The sequence below is a fragment of the Camelus dromedarius genome, chromosome 2 (genome assembly GCF_036321535.1).
Source record: "Camelus dromedarius isolate mCamDro1 chromosome 2, mCamDro1.pat, whole genome shotgun sequence".
In the NCBI taxonomy this organism is placed as follows: domain Eukaryota; kingdom Metazoa; phylum Chordata; class Mammalia; order Artiodactyla; family Camelidae; genus Camelus; species Camelus dromedarius.
This window is the reverse complement of record NC_087437.1, coordinates 81,685,733-81,705,666: the sequence shown is the minus strand read 5'-3', so window position 1 is coordinate 81,705,666 and position 19,934 is coordinate 81,685,733. Positions and strand designations below refer to the sequence as shown.

Sequence of the window (19,934 nt, the reverse complement as noted above, 5' to 3'; positions counted from 1 at the left end):
CTAAATGTTCTAGACAAAAGGCTCTTATTAGGGTTGAGTCACTGCTGGTTGGAAAAGGGGGTAGTAAACAACATGTTGGCTGGAAATAGCCTTCGTTTTAAAACAACTTCTTGCTTTTTGTGAGTTCACACACACACAGAAGCTGTAAGCATTATCCTTAGACAATGGCTGTGCTATTCTTTATGTATAATCTGTCTCAATTCACCTCCTACCTTGAACTTAACCTTCCTTTTAGGCATATGTCTTTTCAAATAGAATAGTTAGCAAGTAACCACCTAAGGTAATTGGATGGAATTACATGACATATGCTTTTAACAATATGCATAAAAAATACAGGTATGTGTTACAATTCGTATGAATGTGTTATTTACAGGCTGGCTTTGATCTTGGTCTCTCTTGAACTCTCAGTCTAGGGGAAGCCAGCCTCTATGTCAAAAGGACATTCAAGTAGCCCATGGAAAGTTTCATCTGGAGAGAACCACAGGCATCCTGCCAGCAGCCAACACCAACTCGTCAGGCATGTGAGTAAGCCACCGTCGAAGTGGAACCTCCAGCTCCAGTGAAGCCTTCAGATAACTGCATGACTGCAACCCTGGCCAATGTCTTGACTAAATGGCAGGAATTTGAGTATTTTTTTAAAGCACAAAAATACTCAAAAAGTTACACCCCTAAAAACTTGTAGCCAGCTAGAAAATGTTCTGTGGGCATAGTGTGATCCTTGTCATCTCAGGAAGTGAGGCATGTTGGGGAAAATGTAGACAAACCAGATTCAGAGTAAGAGGAAAGACTTATGAGAAAACTCATCAAGCAGGCGTCCGCCCTAATTCAGCAGCCTGGAGATCCCAGTGTGGTGTTTTTCCTTTCAGAAGACAAGGCAAAGTACAGGGGAAAATGTGGATGACCTTGACCCAGAGCAAAAGAAAAAGGAGAAAGGGCTTATGAGCAAAAGACTCAACTACCACGGAGATCTGCAGTAACTCAGCAGCCTGGATATCAACAAGCCAAACAAGCAAACACGGCAGAGAGTGAACCAGTGAAATGGTTCAAGGCAGAGGAACCAAAGGCACACCAAGTTTCTAGGACTTCACCTAACAGATACCCAGAATTACCACTGGAGGAAGAGGATGTCATCACGGTGAATATCATGATTTCAGAGTGAATACTCAGTACAACATAGAATGTTTCGATGAGTAAGGAACAGATGATATAAATACTCCAGAAAATATCATCACTAAACAATTTCAATTGGAATCTTGTCCCCAGTGGGTTGCATATCAATATCACAGCGACCCGATTCAGGAATGGCTATGTAATTTGTTGGGGGCCTAGTACAGAATGAAAATGAATGGCCTCCTGTTCCACCATTACTAAGAATTTCAAGATGGGAAAAACAGAGCACCAAATGAAGTGCAGGGCCATTCTCAGCAATGGGGTCTTGTGCTGCTGCACAGGCTGCACGCCCATGAAGCTGACTCTGGCCCAGTTAAAGAGAATGGAAGTCAGAAGTTTCAACTTTACTACTACAGAATGAAGAACTGCTTGAAAATGTCAAGTGATGTATTTTTAATAAAATAATCTTTTTATTACATGAAGTATAAAGCAGCCACTGGTTTAATTACATTCAAAATGAATTACAATTGAGGGTTAGAATCACCTTAACCAAGAAACAACTGCTTGTCATATCACTGACTTAATAGTTTGTTTTTTTCTGACTTAATAGTTTAAAAACTATTTTAGAAAAGCTTCTGAAAACTCACTGACAACAACTGAAGGGACCCAGCAGAGGTCCTGAATATCACGATGGTAATCTGACCTAGACTCATGCCTTTTATTCTTTTTGATAGCTGCCATCTAAACCCTCAAACCATGTTAAAAGATATTTTCCCCACAGAAGGACTGAACATCATGCAGAGATCCTGGGCTTAGAAGTGGGTGCTTTAATGTGGCTCTGCAGTATCTCTCCTTTGGGAAGAGAATGAACATGTGTTTGGCTGTAAATGAAAGAGCTGTGTTATGCTTTGTGCTTATTTAATCAAACAGTTTTAAAATTATGAAACATTTTAGATACCAAAGTATAAACTCTACAAAGAATACTGATCACCTATGTAGCCACTTCTCAGTTCTTAAGAAATAAAATATTAAAAATATAACTGAAGCCATTTCCTCCCCACCCACAAATGTAACTGTGAGAACTGCAGAACATAACAACTCTCTGGAAACCCCTGCACTAAGGAACTTGACCAAACTCTTGCATGGTTGTTAGCAACTTAAGGCTGTGCCCCTAGGATGATCCCACACCCACTGAACCCCATTAAAATGCCTCATTGAGAAAGCTCACTGGCTGCCAGGAGAATTTGCTGTTGATCTAGCCAACATCTGATGATAGGCTACTAACCTCTCTTGGATCATGTACTAGAAAGGGCTTACAGTTGTGAATATGTGTCTCTTACAACTTAGAAGTGTCCTTCTCAAGGACCTGAGAGCCATTCCTTTGAAATGTAATCATCAAGAAAGTCAGGGTCTCTGTCTCCCATTTCTGTGGGAGGAAAGAATTCTAACCTTGAAAACTGCCAGCTAGCATATTCAGCTGGCCTAATCACAATGACACTGACCAACGCTTTGTAATTTTTCACTTGTCTGACTCTAATGAGTCTGCTCTCCCTGCTCTCTCATCCTCCCTTTAAAACCCCTAATCACCTCTGCACAAAATCAGAATGGAGCTCAGCCCTTTCCCCTACTGTCAGTAGTTTCTGAATATAATCTATTTTCACTACTTTAATGTCTGCTGTGTTTATCTTGAGAACTGCCATTCTGATTTTTCTGTGTCATTCCTGTGCATTTTTTTTTTAAAAAAAGCACAGATGCATCTAATTAATAACAATATGTGCTACCTATTTTTAATGCCAAATATAAACGACAGCATATTTTACCTATCCTTCTGAAATCTGTTTTGTTCATTTAACATCATATTTTCCAGATTTATCCATAGAATTACATGTGGCTCTACTTTGTCAGCATTGGTTCCAGGCTTGCAAAAGCATTACCCTAGGTCCATCCTCCTGGGCCTGTACCCACTCCTAGGCACAAGGACAGTCAAGGGGAGAGAAAGGGCCGACCCTTTGGTGGTGGTGGTGTGGCCCGAGCTTGGATGTGGAAGCCAGGTGGCCACCCACGTGGAGTGAAGGGGAAGTACGGTGTAAAGAGAAGAAACGTGGCAGCTCTCCCTGCTTGGAACTCCAGAGTTCTAGAATTTTAAATTTGGACTTGATCTTCCACGTTGTTAAGAAGGTACGTTTATAAAGGTGGCAAGAACATATTTCCTCTACTGTTTAGCATTAAAAAAATTTTTTTTTAAGTATTCAGACATAAAGTATGTGGCTTCCATTTGTACTTCTGGCCGCGCCCACAAATAGGGGTGGGCGTGCCTTTTCCTTGCATCCCACTCTTTCCTCAAACACAGTTATTACTCTAGGAAATGACTCGACTATGGCTATCTCCCTACCTCCCCTCCTCCCTCCACTACTTAGGATTCTCAAATTTGACTTTAAGGTGACGCCGAGATGCAACGAAGGCGCCAACTGGACGCCAAGAAAGGACGCTCCCACGGGCCTCTACTGGCACGCGCGCCCTCGCCAAGCCCCGCCCCCTGCGCCCGGCCGGCCCCGCGGCATCCTGGGACATGTAGTCTTTGCAGGCGCCGCGGCTCACCAAGTCTCCTCCTCCAAGCGGCCTTCCGCCCCCGGGACGCCGTGAGGTTGCGTCCCTCCGGTGCCTGGCCTCTTCCCTCTTCCTTTCCCTCTTCAGAAGCTCCGTCCCAGACTTCCGAGGACCTTTTACGACATTGGGTCTGAGTCTGTCTCGGCTCCGGGTCCACTTTTCGGCAAAGTGACGTGGACGTCAATAGCAATGGCGGAAGGAGAAGAGGTCCTGCCTCTGCCAACGTCGAGCGGCGACGGCTGGTGAGTGAAAGCCCGTGTTGATTCGTATTGCCCCTCTCTTCTCCTTTGTGACCACCCTGCCCGTCCCCGAGGCACCGGCAGGCGCCGGCATGGAACGGGAAGACCCGTCCTCGCAGCCCAGCGCCCTGCCCCGCCCCCTCTGCCTGCCCGGTCCCCTCTGCCGGCCCCGTCCTGCCCAAGGGGCTGAGGCCGGACTCCCGAGGGAGAGTGGTCTTGTCCAGGGGCTGGGCCTCGGTTTGGCCCTCCTGCTTCACCCGTCGGTTTCCAAAATGTGATGGGGAAGAGTGGCTTCACGGCTGGGTTTGGCCCTGGCCCAGGGACTCAGAGTAGGCTGGTTGGAAAGGAAGTTTCGCGGATGCAGATCTGAGGCACTGGAATACCATTTGCCGAAAAGACCACTTGAAATTACTCCCGCGACCTTTGCCTGAGGGTTCGGAGATGAAAGATACACCCAGGGAGGATCCCTCCCACATAATCGAGATTTTTTTTTTTGGTACTAGGTTTTATTTCTCGTTTCACGTTCCAACAGTTTCCACCATTCGTCCCTTTCACACAAGTCGTCTTTTTCCTTCCTAGCATTTTCCTCACAGCTCGATCTTCAGATGTAGGACATTGCTCTTGCTGCTCCCAAGCCCTTGTTTGCTTACCTGATTTATACTCGTGGTTGTGGGGGAGGACCTTCAGTGATTCTTTGGTAGACTTTAGTCACTCGATGTTAATCTTTGGGAAAGTCTTCTACTTTTGAAATAGTTGATCTTCACAATACACTTTTAGGGACGACATCACACACACACACACACACACAGACACACACACACAAATGGAACTTTTAGAGGCTTGTCGAATTTTTACAATTGATATAAGTGTATTTACCACATGTATTAGACAGTTTTAGATTTGCTTGTTTAATCATATTATACATGTACAGCTCACTGGCACTCTGCCTAAAAATAATCCAGGACATTTTTAGACAGGGACATTAATTCTGGAGAAAGCAATGGAAATCGTTGAAAGTGATAGAAGATATGCTAATTGAGACATTCAACTCTCAGCAGATATCAGGCAAACCTTAGTGCATGCCGTCTCCAAGGTATAGGAGGAAAACTTCGGTGACCTAGATGTAGTTTCTTTTCTCAGTTTGCTTATCTTGGGGTTAGGGGGTGTAACAGGTACACTCAATAAGCAGGTGAAATTGCTCTGGTTCTTTGGGACAGTGAATAAAAATATTATGAGAGTTCAGGCAGACAGAAACCATGTTCACTTGGAATCACTGGGTAAAGCTTCATGGAGGTGGAGGTGTTTGGATTAGGCCCTGAAGAATGAGTAGGATTTAGAATAGGGCTCTCCAGTAGAAGTAGTGTGAGCCACATAATATAAAGTTTTCTAGTAGCTACATTAAAAACTAAAAAGAAACAGGTGAAGTTAATTTTAATCATCTATTTTATTTAATCAAATATATCCAAAATTTTATTTCACCATGTAATCATTTAAAAAAATACTTTTACATCTTTTTTGTACCGAATTTTCAAAATTCAATGTGTATTTTACACTTACTGTACATCTCAGTCCCGTCTAGCCGCGTTTCAGATGTTAAATAGCCACCCGTGGTGGTGGCTAACATGTTGGATAGTGCAGGGTCAGATTAACAGAGGAGAAAGGTCTCTGAATGAAATAGTAGCATGAGCGAGGACTAGACAGGGAAACTAATGATTTGTTTGGTGGGTAATGACTAGAACTTCATGAAGTTTGCTGTTTCAGAAGGATGAATTTGTTGTGTGGTAAACTGGCTGTAATCAGCTGATTGAAGGCCATGAGGGGACGTATTTCTAGAGGTAAGCTGTCTTTGATGGTTGCAAGCATGTGTCTGGCTTACAGAAGCAAGAAACATGGAGTGAATGATTGCTAGAAGTAGCATTTGTTCTCTTCTAGCGTTGAGGTATCTCTGGTGTGGCTTCCATTTTTGTTCTTTTTACTTTCATAAATGGGGAAACACCGAGTGTTCTATGATTTTTATTCTTGCTGCATTTTCTTCTGATCTTTCTCCTTTTTCTATGCTCACTGCACTCACTGGTCCCCTAGAAGGGAGTTTGAATAGAGTCAGAAAAGACTTGCAGATTTGGAGCCATGAGTTCAGTAAAGCCTATGTTCTTAGAGTGCTTGTTGGTTGGATTTTTGTAGAATGGAGAGGCTTTACACTTAAAAAAAAATGCTGTGACATTTTTATTGTACTTTTTTTAGATAGAAAATTTTCTGAAATGTGTTATACATGTCATTGTCTAACCAAACTCATCTTAATAATTTGGGGTCATTCAGTTTACAAATGTAAGTGTGTAAGAATAAAACTAGGTCCCTGTCCTCAAGGAATTTGTGGTCTAGTTAGAGAAGGCACACTTAAGAACATCAATTACTGTTATACTTTTGTAATACACTAAGACCTTTAGGGTCCATATAGGTAGATAGGGTAGATTGTTGCTATTTAAATGGTCCTTTATACCCATCCCTTTTTGAGATTGGTTTTTATTACCTTTTCCTGTGTTTTTTCATTGTTGTGAGTAGTATCTCCCAGTTTGTTCTGGATCTGTGAAACTAGATAGTTGAACTTGTTAAAATTGTCTGTACATTTGTAAAAAGGCTCAGAATGGGGCCTGAAGATGTTAAAAGTATGATGTCACTTTTACTTATTTACTGTTTTTAGTTATGTTCTAGATCAGGGTTTCTCAAAATTTAAATGTGCATTGGGATTACCTGGAGATCTTGTTAAAATGCAGATTCTGATTCAGTAGATTTGTTTGGGACCTGAGAGTCTGTGTTTCTGACTGATCAGCTACTGGATGATGGCATTTGTGGTTCATGGACCACACTCTAGTTATCAAGATTCTAGATGATATTATCTCAGAATGAGTTGGCCAGAGGAATTTATCTCTCTGTATTACATGTTATGTTGTATCACCTAACACATTATACTATATAATACATAATTATATTATAATTTATCTGATTGCATGATTTATCTTTACTCTTTAGATAGTGAGCTTCTTCTCATGGGCAGTGGCTGATGGCATGTGGCTCAGTAAATTTTTTTTGTCTAATGTGTGCATGAATGAATACAGATTTTTGTCAAATCATGTGCAATAACATACCAAGCTGTCATTTCAAATAAGTTTTCTGACTTCATTGTTTCTGTGAGCTGTGTAATTATCTGATGGTGTAAAGCTCTTTTTTTTTTTTTTTTATGGAAAGTAAAGGTTATCAGAAACTGTCTTGGCTGTCAAACTTTCTGAAACTGCAGCCATGTAAGTTCAGAGGGTGTGGAGAAATCCTTGTAAAAATGTTTATAGTTTGAAATGATTTAAATTTAATTAAAAAGTTAACATAAGCTACAGATTTTTAAAAATAAATGTTAAATTATTATAGTTCAAAGATTTGTCATTATTGTTCTTGGTATTGGAGAAACCAGCTTTGGAATTGAACACAAGTTCTCATTTTCTGAGGCTTTCTTTCTGAAATAATGCCTTAAGCTCTAAAGTCATGATTGAAAAAATTTTTTTGGTATTTATATTAATTGTACAACTTTTGGTATTCTGAGTTTATTTAGTTCAAATTTTTGTACAACTTTTCCAAAATTATTGCTAAACTTTTCTTAAAATTGTTAAGATATCAGTTCCATAAAGAAGCTTCTATTGTTAATTTGAGATGTGAATAGGAATTGTTTTGAGAATAATGGGATCTTTTTCAAAGTTTTGTTCACTTTGTGAATGGTACTCTTAGTGCTTTCCATTTCATGAGCATTGAAATAGAGATTTAAAATGTCACTTAAGGAATAGGTGATTGCAATTTCAAACATGATATAATCAATAAAGAAATACATTTAATATGAAAGAGAATGAAACCCATTGTTAAGAAGAATATTGACAGCTTGTGGTTCTAGGAAGACTAGATATTCCCTTAAAGAAAATGAATAGAAAATGAACCTTGTTGGCTTGAATTAAGGGTTTTTAAGTGACAACTGTTTGATTTTGTAAACTATAAATAGAGGGCAGACAAAAATTATAAATTAAAAAGATTTATTTTGTTTATACTATTTACTTTAATATTACTATTATAATTCAGAAGTAATTCCTAAATAATAATTCATTTCTAGAGTTTTATTCCTGTGGATGTTTTAATATCCACAGGTAAGAGTAATTGGTTTTTGCACGCTAAAGAAATGTATTAAATTAATTTATTTCTGTTTATATGTACTCACTGCTGAGAGTACAGGTGCATCTAAGCATAGTGAGGTAATTCTGGAGCACCAGTTAAGTGTACTTCAGTACACAGCCAACTTAAGGAGTTGGGTGGTATTTCTTTCTCATTACATTTTGGATAAAGGGGAAATTTGTAATAGAAACAGGTAAGGTACTGTTCTATGTTGACTTGTGCTGTTTTCATCCCATTCTTTGTTTGAGGCAAAGAATGTACACTATTTTCAGTTTCCAAATAAACTAGTGTTTTGTTTGGGAGCTGGGGGAAAGAGCCTGATGCATTTCTGTGTTCATTAAAGGTGCTAGAAAGTCACCTCATTTGTATAGAAAAGAACAGTATGTTGGGGACTTTTTATTTTGAGGAAGCATGGAAGAGGAAAAGGATTTAGAGCACTCTAAAGTTAACTTCTCATCAGCAGAGGAGATATTCTTCCATTTTGTAAGCAACGTCTGACAGCAAATGCATTGCGACATTGCACATCCAGTAAAGTTATGAGCAGCTTTTTTTCCTTACACAAAAATTCCTGAGTTTTTTCTTAGCAGAGAAAGGGGCACCATTGGTATACCATTGGTGCAATTTGATCTACATGGATTATGGGTTAAAAATAAGTGTATGAAAATTTAAAGCATCTGTTCTGTTTGTACTAGAGTTAATTTTAGTAGTTTACAGTGCAGCATTCTGTGATATCTGTCTCCTTTGCCTGTTGCACAGTGCTGAAATATTGTAGCTATCGTGTTTGTCCTGTGAAGCGAGATCACTAGATTTAGCACCTTCTTTACTTGGCCAAGACCCTAGTTAAAGACAAATTCTACAGAGGATTACATTATTTGATAAGGGAATCTCCCAAAGCTGTTGTGCTGTTGTAGATCTGATCCTCATACATAGTTTCACTGTTTTTTTTTTTTTTAAGCTGGTGAATGGGGTGTTTTCCCCCTTGGTGTTCAAATAAATTAAAATACTATAACAAGTATGTCTGATTCTGACAAGAACCCAGATAACTTCAAGATTTCATATTTAACAAAATGTGTTCTCACAGACTGTAAGGTATCACGGTCATTTCCAAATGTGCCATCATACTATTTGTTGTTAGAATGTTTTGATGGTTTGCGATTGGTATTTAGAAGTAAGTTACATAGTATTTATTATGGTCATTTAACTCCATCCATAGTTGCTGTACAAGTGAATCTGTAACAGAGTACTCCTATTTCCATTTCTACTAAATGTCACACAGAATATTTAGGAGTTTTGGTGTGTTAGTAATTTGTAACAAGTGTGCCAACAGTAGTAGTAGAGTAAGTTCAGACAAAGCTTTGGTGCTGCCTCATGACCTGGGCATTAAGAAAAAACCAGAAGTATGATGGTACAAATTAAGTCATGAAACCACAACTCAACATGTGCAACCTGCCACTGTTACTGTTACCCAATTAGCTGGTGCCCACAACTAGTTAGCTGGCCATTTTTAGTTTTAAATAATTGATAAGAAGCTTGTGCCTGGGCATAAAGTATCCATGGGCAAGCTGGCCTGTCACTATTCAATCTGTACTCATAGTGGTTTACATTCTAAACAAACTGAAATGAACTACACCCCAAAAAGAGCCACTCCCACCTCTGTTCAGTGGTTCTTAGATAATAGGACTTGGGCTAAAACCTTGGAATAGCCAGCTAGAATGTACACTATGGCTTTATGTTTACTGCCAGGTCTCCAGTGCCTCGCACAGCGGCTAGCATGTAGTAGGTGCTCAATACATATTCATTGAAGGTTAAAAAAAAAGAATACTGTTATTAAAGAGGAAAGAATTCAGAGCATTAATTAGAGTTATGGGAGAAGTACTGACACTGAAAGGGAGAATTCTAATGAGAAAGTCTAACTTTGCAGAGTATGTGAAGAGGATGAGGACTGAGAAAGATGACTAATGACTCCTTGGTGCAGTTTTGTTAGAGTGATGGAGGGTTTGAGTGAATGAGGAGAGAGTAAGCGATGAGTGGAGACTACTGTTTGCAGGAGTTGTACCGATAAGAGTAGGAGAGAGATGACTTTTTGAAAGGGAGTCACATATCGGACCTTTTGAATAAGCAAATGTGGAAATATTTGAGGAAAGGTGAATAATAATCACAGGCTATATTGTTTTTTATATTTTTGAATGCTAGAAATTCTTTCAGTGAAGATTTCTGAGTCCATTTGCTCTCCTGTCTCTGTTTGACATAGTAGGCCTTCTGTATCCTTGGGTTACATATCTGTGGGTGTGGAACCCACAGGTTTGGAATCCAAGAAAATGGAGGGCTGACTATGCAGTACACCATTTTATTTAAGAGATCTGAGCATCCTCAGATTTGGGTATCTACACAGGGTCCTAGACCCAATCCTCCAAGGATACCGAGGGACAGCTGTACTACTGCTCGCAGAGATTTGAGCAGTATCCTGTCAGTAGAAATACCGTATTTAAGGTGTCTACATAGCAAGTGTTGGGCTTTTATTGATCTTCCCAGTAACGTGGCTTTTTTATTTTTATTTTAATCAAATAATAATGTATCTTAGACACTGACCACTTTAAGACACAAAATTAATATTTTTTTAAATTGGTAATTGGGTTTTCTCTGTAGTTTCTCTGTACTCTACATTTATGTTTAAGTAATTATGCATTTTCTAGGTCCTAAGTGATCTTTCTGAACTACTGTAATCTTTGACTTTTTTATCATTACAGGAAAGAATTAGATTTTGAGAATTTTGAAAACTAATGAAGTTGACTTAGCTTACTTGATCGACTGAGAAGCTTTATAAATTAAAACAATTTGTTTCTAATCCAGGAAACATTCTGTCTTAAGTGTTTTAGCAATTTATCTCAATATGCTTAGGTGACAAAGTGCTATTCTGAAGTTGAATAGGCTGTGGGAAATCATACAGGCCATCTAATAAGTTGCTGGGAATGATTGCTAATGGCTTACTTCTAGGGCTAAATTTCATTATTTCATATGTATGCTATTAAAAAAATTTATTGAGTGCTTATTTTGTCTTTAAAGATTTATTCTTGTCTAAATGAAGAGTGACTATGTTTTCCTACACTCATGTTTTCTCTTGTCTTGTGATTTTAGTTTTTTCCACATTTGACGATTGTCTCATTTGTGCCTCAGGATTTGTGTCACACGTACCCAACAGTGGTTCATGTGACCAGCAACTCACTGTCTAACACACTTCTTTTTTGGGAAACAATGAATCTTTAATGTCGGTGGAGTCTTGTATGGAGACCATCCTGAAAGAGAAAGTTGGAAAGGATAAATACAGGCAAGGTATAGGCATTAGGATGGAATGGGAAGAAGAGTGCGAGGGATATTCTGTTGGAAGAGAAGATAATTCATACGCTGTATGAATACTCTCCACCTCTTTTGATTAGGTGGTATCTGGTACTCTCCCCATTTTATAGGTGGAGAAACTGAGTTTGTATTCTAGGTCACACAGCTGTTAAATGTGTGGAGTCTGATGTCACGTTTTCTGGTTTTAAATTTTATACTATTTTCTCTGAAACATGTTGTTTCTAAGTCTTTATATTTTTAATTCCTTGGTGTTTTTGCTCTTGAGCTGCCATAGCAATTGTTTACAAGTCTGTTCTTTTCCCACAGTGGCTGTTAACATGTAATGCTATCAATTTGAGGAGTTAAAGAGGCAAGGCAAGCCCTTATCTCCTTAACAATCTTAAGATGTGGCTCGGACCCTTCATAGTGATGCTCTCTTTTTCTTGAAATGGTAAATGAAGGTTGGCTGCAGTAGCTTCCTCTAAAAACTCTAAATCGAAGCATCTCTAAATGTTCGCCAATGAACAGTAAACATTTTTGTAACATTTTATTGACATAATTCATGTATCATAAAATATATACATTTAAACTGTACAGCCCAGTGATTTTAGTGTATTCCCATAGTTTAGCAATCATCACCATGATCTAAAGTTCAGAATATTTTCATTAACCCCAAAAAAACCTTGTACCGATTAGCAGTTCCTCTTATTCCCCTTTCACCCCAGGCCCTAATGATCTATGTTCTGTTTCTATAAACGTGCCTATTTTGGACATTTCATGTGAATGGAATCACACGATATGTGACCTTTGTGTCTGGTTTCTTTCACTGAGGATACTTTTCCAGGCTCATGCGTGTGTTACATGTTATGAACACTTCATTCCTTTTTATTTCTTAGTATTCCAGTGTATGAATACACATTTTATTTATCTATTCATCAGGTGATGGACATTTTGTTTCTACTTTTTGGCTTTTATGAATAATACAGTACTGTTATAAATATTTACTTACAAGCTTTTTATTATGGCCTTTTTTAATGTAGTAAAATATACATAACATAAAATTTGTTTAATGTGTACAATTCAGTGACATTAAGTACATTCACAGTGTTGTGCAGCCATCACCACTGTCTATCTCTAGAATTTTTAATCATCACAAACAGAAACTCTGTATCTAATAAACAATAGTTCTCCATTCCTCTTTACCTTCAGGCCCTGTTAACCTCTATTCTACTTTGTGTCTCTGTGAATTTGCCTATTTTAGGTGCCTCATATGAGTGGAATCTTACACTATTTCCCCTTTTGTGACTGTTTTTTTCTCACTTAGCATTTGTTTTGAGAGTTCATCCACATTGTAGCATGGTGTCAGAATTTCCTTCCTTTTCAAGGCTGATTAACATTCCATTATATATATATGTACACATTTTATATATATCTATATATAGATACACACACACGTACATACATACCACATTTTGCTTATCCATTCATACATCAAAGAATATTTAGGTTGTTTCCACTTTTTGGTTATTCTGAATAATGTGCTATGAACATGGATGTGTAAATATCTGAGTCCTTGCTTTCGGTTCTTTGGGGTATATACCTGAAGTGGAATTGCTAGATTATATGGTAATTCTGTGTTTAACCTTTTAAAGAGCTGCCAAACTTTTCCACAGTGGCTGCACCATTTTGCATTCCACCAGCAATGCACAGGGATTCTAATTTCTCCATATTCTTACCCTCACTTCCCCGTTTTTTTGACACTAGATATCCCAATAAGTTTGTTGTATTGTATCTCGTTGTGGTTTATATACAAGTTTTTGTCTGTGTATGTTTTGTATTCTCTTCAATGTATACCTAGGAGTAGAATCGCTAGATTATACTGAAACTTTTTTTTTTTATTGAAGTACAGTCAGTTATAATGTGTCTACCCTCTGGTGTACAGCACAGTATCTCAGTCATGCATATAAATACATACATTCATTTTCATATTTTTTCCATTAAAGGCTATTAAAAGATATTGAACATAGTTCCCTGTGCTATACAAAAGAAATTTTAAAAAGTCTGTTTTTATATATAGTGGCTAACATTTGTAAATCTCAAACTCCCAAATTTATCCCCTCCCACTCCCTTTCCCCGGTAACCATAAGATTGTTTACTAAGTCTGTGAGTCTGTTTCTGTTTTGTAGATGAGTTCATAGTGTGTGCCCCCACCTTTTCTTTTTTAGATACCACATATAAGTGATATCATATGGTATTTTTCTTTCTCTTTGTGGCTTACTTCACTTAGAATGACAATCTCTAGGTCCATCCATGTTGCTGCAAATCATACTGTAACTTTATTTTTAACGTTTTGAGGATCTGTTAAACCAGTTTCATGAAAGGCTGTGCCATTTTACATTCCTACCAGAAATGTACGAAGGTTCCAGTTTGTATTATGTCTTTTTGGTATTAGCCATCCTTGTGAATGTGAAATGGTATCTCATTGTGGGGTCTTTTTTTCATTGCGGTTTTGATTTGAATTTCCCTAATGGCTAATGATATTGAGTGTCTTTTCATGTACTTATTAGCTACTTGCTTATCCTTTTTTTGGAGAAAGGAGAGTCATCAGATGCTGTGGAAAGGTTAAATTAAAGTAAAGAATTTGTTATTAGAAAGGTTATTAGGAAGGAGCATAGGAAGAATGGTTCTTCTGGAGTTGTGGGTATCAAAGAGGATGGACAAGTGATGGGCAGGGGATAAGAGGAGGAGTTGAGTGGAAAATGAGGGAGAAATGGTGACATATATTGTCAAGAATACCTTCAAAAAGCTTTGCCGTGAAAGGAACAATCAAAGATGCAGTTAACTACGTGGAAGGAAAGTTTGGAGGAGCTTTTGCGGTTGTCATTGTTGATGTTGTTTCTAATAGCAGTACATAAGCATATAGACTCAGAGGAAAGAGCCAGAGGAGAAAGAGAAGTGGAAGGTAGCAGAGAGGGGGTAATTGGTGACATGTGGTTCCAGAGGAGTTGGGAGGGGGCAGGTAATACCCAGGTGAAGTTAGTCTCAGGCTAGAGAAAGGATACCTAGACATCTGTGCATGTAGGAAAGAAGGAAATGATTCCTGGGATGATATGCAGCTTATGTTTGTTTTTGGAGAGTGGCTGAGATCAAAGGGAAGAGAAACCTGCTGGCCTGTAGTTTCTCCTTAGAGTTAGAAGTAAATGTCACTTGAAGGAAGGTGACTGGGTGGGGAGTCTGAAGAGAGTGGTGAATAGAAGATTTCTGGGTAGCATTGATGCCTAGAAGAAATAGAAGGTGGTGAATTTATGATAGCATCATAAAGTTGTGTTAATTTGTTTTCTAATGAAGTCCTCATTGAGCAGAGCGTAGGAACAAAGAAGGCAGAACTCGTTAGATTAACCTGATGTTAGGATTTTGCAGCTTTCTGAGTGTGGCAGGAAAACAAAGGAATGGAGTTCAGGGTGTTGAGAAGGTGCTTAAAGTCTCAGGCCATGGAATTAATACTGAGGACATAAAGTGAAGCCACACGAAAGTTCTTCTAACGACTCTGTGCCACCCTTCCACACTCTACTTTTAACTCCATACACAGGAACCATGGGGAGCATACTCTTTCTCCAAAATTAATTTTCTTCCATGCTCAACAATAGAACCAAATATTTTTACATTTTGTAACTTCCTTCCAAGTTTATCATATATGTAAACTTTCAGAAAAGAAAACAGTTGTCAGTATGGGTTGCACTTGTTTATCTTGTTTGCATTTTCAGTATTCGGTATGGGAGAACAAAAATACATACATATGTGCCACTATGCCACATTGTATTCTTATTGATTATGTGAAATATTCTTTCTTAAGTAATAGCTACTTAATACTTTAAGTAAAGACATACATACTGAGATTTATTATCTTTTTTCTCCTTGCAAATATTTGTTTATTTTAGAGAATACAGTTAATAATGCCACCTCTTAAAAAAAAAAAAAGACAAATTAAAATGCTCCTGTAAGTACACCACTAGAAATAAGATTTTAAAATATCCTTCCCTATGTGTGTGGGAAAGAATGAGGGTGGAATGAGAATAGTATATTTTCTCTTTCAAACATGTATGCTTACATGTTAATTTTCAAACTCTTTTTCTTAAAAAATTAATACAAGTCCTTAATAACAAACATTTCCCATGTTATGAACTGTTTTTCAGCATTTTAAACCGTTGCTTAGTATTCCATATACTGATTTAAATCAATTCCTCATTTTAGGACATTTACATTGCTTGTAGTTTTTCATAGTTAAAATAAGCACTGCTTTGACATACTTGTAACTAAATCATTTTACTCATTCTTTTATTGCTTGGTGAAAGGTGTATGTGTTAAAAAAATCCATAAATGTTATCTAAATTATTCAAGTAGGATACATACAAATATAATACATATTCTAAGTATACTCAGGTTGTACTGACTGATGCTATGTGAGAAGTTAAAAGTTTCCTTCTATTTCACTTAATTAAGTAAGCATCTTTTATGATTTTGTTTTTTGTTCTAATGGATACTGCCGTAATTCTAAATAATATTTGATGCCTACGTTACTTAACTTTTAACATTAAGGAATATTGATTATTGAATAATTCTTGAGGGAATTTGTGCTAAGGATAAGTAGGAAAAGATTAATGCAAGGAAATTTTAGGAAGTGTGTAAATAGCAAGCAGTAGAGGAGCAGCCAGATAAATTTCTCCAGCCATTAAAAATCTTATTTTTAAGAGTATTGAATGAATCAGAGAAATATGTGTGATATTTTTGAAAAACACAAATAAGTGAATCCTGCAGGGTATAAAATTATATACTCAATATACCAGTTTTTATATGTATATATGTCTCTGTACACACACAGACATATATGAAGAACTGAAAAGTTATTCACAGAATGTTAACAGTGATTATCTCATAGTAATAGAATTGTGGTTGGTTTTAAAATATTTTTTTACATTGGCCAAATTCTCTAAAATGATTTTGTTACATTAAGAAAAAGTTATTTTTAAAAAGTCAGCTATTGTTCAGTAATAATAACGATAATAGTATTCATGTCTTCTGTTTATTGAAGAATTATTATGTTCAAAGTATTGCACTGAGTGCTTTGTGTTCAGAAATTTGTTTAAGCGTTAACTGACCCTATAAGGTAGTCACTGTGTTTCTACATACGTTACTTGCTTAAGATCACATGGCTGTTGAGTTGGGCCAATATTGGATCTCAGATCTGACTCTAAAGCTTGGATTCATGGACTTTTGTGATATATTGAATACAGTTGAATTTAAAAAATTATGGTAGAATATGCACATAAAACTTACCATCTTAACCATTTACGTATATAGTTCAGCAGTGTTAACTGTATTCTCATTGATGTGCAGCCAGTCTCCAGAACTCTTCTCATCTTGTAAAACTGAAACTCTGTAACCCATTAAAAAACTCCTCTTTACCCCCTTGCCTCCAGTCCTTAGCAACCACCATCCTACTTTCTATCTCTATGAATTTGTCTATTCTAAGTACCTCATATATGTGAAATTGTACCCTGTCTTTTTGTGACTGGTTTATTTCATTTAGCATTATGTCCTCAAGATTCATCCATGTTGAAGCATGTGTCAGAATTTCCTTTTCTAAGGCTGAATAATATTCCATTGTGTGTATATGTGTGTATGTGTGTGTGTGTATCTCCCCTATTTTGTATATCCATCAAAGGATATTTAGGTTGTTTCCACCTTTGGCTTTTGTGAATAATGTTATAAACATTAATGTACAAATATCTGCTCTTTCTCGCTTTCACTTTTCTTGGGCATTATATCTAGAAGTAGAATTGCTGAAACATATGTTGATACTATTTTTAAATTATTTTGTGGAATCACCATACTGTTTTCTTTAGTGACTACATCATTTTACATTTCCACTGACAGTGTACAGGGTTTCAATTTCTCCACATCCTCACCAACATTTATTTTCTGTTTTTTTGTTTTTGTTTTCTAAAATAATAGCCATCCTAATGGGTGTGAAGTTTTAATAGACTTGATTTTTAAATTCTTCCAGATGTCCTTGGGAAGAATGAATAATAAACAAGTATATATGTATCATACACTTAACCAATTGGACTATTGATGTTTATGTTCAAAATTAAGAGATAGTCTTAATAGCCAAAGAATTGAAACAAATCAAATGGCCATTAACTGATGAATGGATAAATTATAGTATATACATACAATAGAATATTATTTGACAATAAAAAGCATGTACTGATACATGCTACAACATTGAAAACATTATACTAAGGGAAAGAAACCAGACACAAAGATCACATATATATGATTCCATATATAAAATGTCCAGAATGGGTAAATGTATAGAGACAGAAAGTAAATCAGTGGTTGTGAGGTGCTGGGAGCTGGGTGCTGGGGCGTGGAGAGTGGCTGATATTGGAAATGGGTTTTAAGTGCAGAAAGATATATGTAAAAAAAAATTTTTAGGAAATGGATTGTCTTGCTTTCATCTCCTGTTAGGAGTGTGTACAATTAAACTTTTCAGACATTTTGGAATTATAGGGAAGAGAAGTGTTTAGAACATGACTAGGAGTAAAACAATTTGTAAATAAAGTATATAGGGTTTCTTTTCCCTAGTGGCAGATTTTCTGTAACTTTTTAAGTTTTAGGAATGCAGCGTATGCTATAATCTAGTTGCTTTTAAAAAATGTAATTTTAAATATGATTCAATGTATGGCTTATTTGAAAAATAGTTACAAAATTTCAAATTGAATTTATTAATCCTAGAAGCATTTAGAAATGAATGTTTAATTTGGTAGCATTTGAAAATTCATATCCCTTCACCCCCTTAACTTGCATTGTGCAAATGCTTCCATGTACTAGAAATTACTCACCATTTGGTTGAGGAAGAGAAGTCTAATTCAGTTACTAGTTTAAATATAAACATTACACTAATTTCATGTAAATTTAGTCATATTGTTTGCCTTGCTGTAATTCTAAAGCAACTTGGGTTAACAGTGTTTATTAGATTAGGTGATTTTTGCCACAGAATATCAGCAATGGGGAAATTCTGCTAAGTTTTATAAAAGTTTTGAAAATACGTCATTGCTAGATCATCAACAGTAACCTGTAGTGTTATTGCACAAACATATGTTATAGTTTCAAGGTCACAGAGTCAGGAAGAGATGCATTTCTGCTTCTTTACAACCCCCAAACTTTGGATTTGCTTTGCCTTGAATCTTCTGAGCAAAGAAGACAGTTACTTACTTTTCATAATTCCTAGAATACTTCTCTATTTTAAGACCTGTCTGAATATCCAGTACATTTTTATCAACCTTTAGCTTGTGAGGATGGTAAGAAGCCACCATAATCAAAGATTTAAAAAATCAACCCACCCAGTCATACTCTACCAGACATATGTTTTGCTTTTGAATGTTAGGTGTTGCTTGTTCAAAAGTAAAAAGAAACTTGGTTTAGGGGAAGGAAAATTCTATTTGAGAGCTAAATGCTGTAGAGTTGTTCTTTCCTTGATAGGAAATTGACCCTTTTATGAAATATTTAACTTCATTATTTTCAGCTCTTTTATTTCTTTTACAAGCACATTTGTAATGTTGAAGATCTGATAACTGAACCTTTGAACATCGTGTTCAGATAATAACATTACTTTTAATTATTTAGATTGTGGGAAGTGCCTTTTACAACTTGAGGTGGAGCATTTTCTGGTTTCTTGTTCATGGCTCCTGGAGACCACATTTGCGGTTCCCTGGGGGAAGCATCAAAGACTCCAGTAGCAGCTGTATCAACAGAGATGTGTTTGTACATTATTAAGATTTTAAAAGTACATTGAGGATTGGACATTTTGCCCCAAAGTACTAACTTTGTTGTCTGGAATAGTAAGGGATTTGGCAAAGTTACTTCAAAAAGAAACCAAGGATTTTGCACTGAAAAATGGAAAAATTCTAGTTCATCATTTATTTGGTAAAACAATTTTATCTCATTAAATGATGTTTTCAGTTCATTTCCTCATTTTATCATTTAAAAGTATGGTATTTATTCATCAGAGATTCCATTAAATTTTCTTTGTTTAATGGTTACAAACAATCCTTCAGATTCCAACAGGCTGTCTTGTACATTTTGGCTAAATAGAACAGATAAACTTCAGTCTTTATCAACTACGAGCCTTAATTAACTATTTCTCAGCCGTAGACTTAAAGTCTCTTTTTTTCACTTTCTGATCCAGCACTTTGGTGACCATATAGCAAAAGAACAAAATGTTTTTTTGTGTGTAGTTACTATTTAGATTTGATTAGTTGGACATACGAATTTGTAGTATTCTTGTTAAGAAATATTTCATAAATATATGTATATTCACGTATGACTGAAGAATTGTGCTGTACACCAGAAATTGACACAACATTCTAAACTGACTAT

General features: G+C 36.7%; 1 protein-coding gene across 3 annotated transcripts in view; it reads left to right on the top strand.

Moving 5' to 3' along the window:
* The first annotated feature begins 3,721 nt into the window (after positions 1–3,721).
* TBC1D23 (TBC1 domain family member 23) overlaps positions 3,722–19,934 on the top strand; it is a 51,111-nt gene continuing 34,898 nt past the window's right edge. For 2 of the 3 annotated variants that reach the window (XM_010978472.3, XM_010978471.3), the window contains exon 1: positions 3,723–3,959. In XM_010978472.3, the coding sequence (XP_010976774.1) occupies positions 3,907–3,959 (53 nt within the window). In that variant the 5' untranslated portion in view covers positions 3,723–3,906. Of the gene's footprint in view, positions 3,960–19,934 lie in introns of all 3 variants that reach the window. The other variant, XM_064496045.1, reaches the window with a different exon arrangement.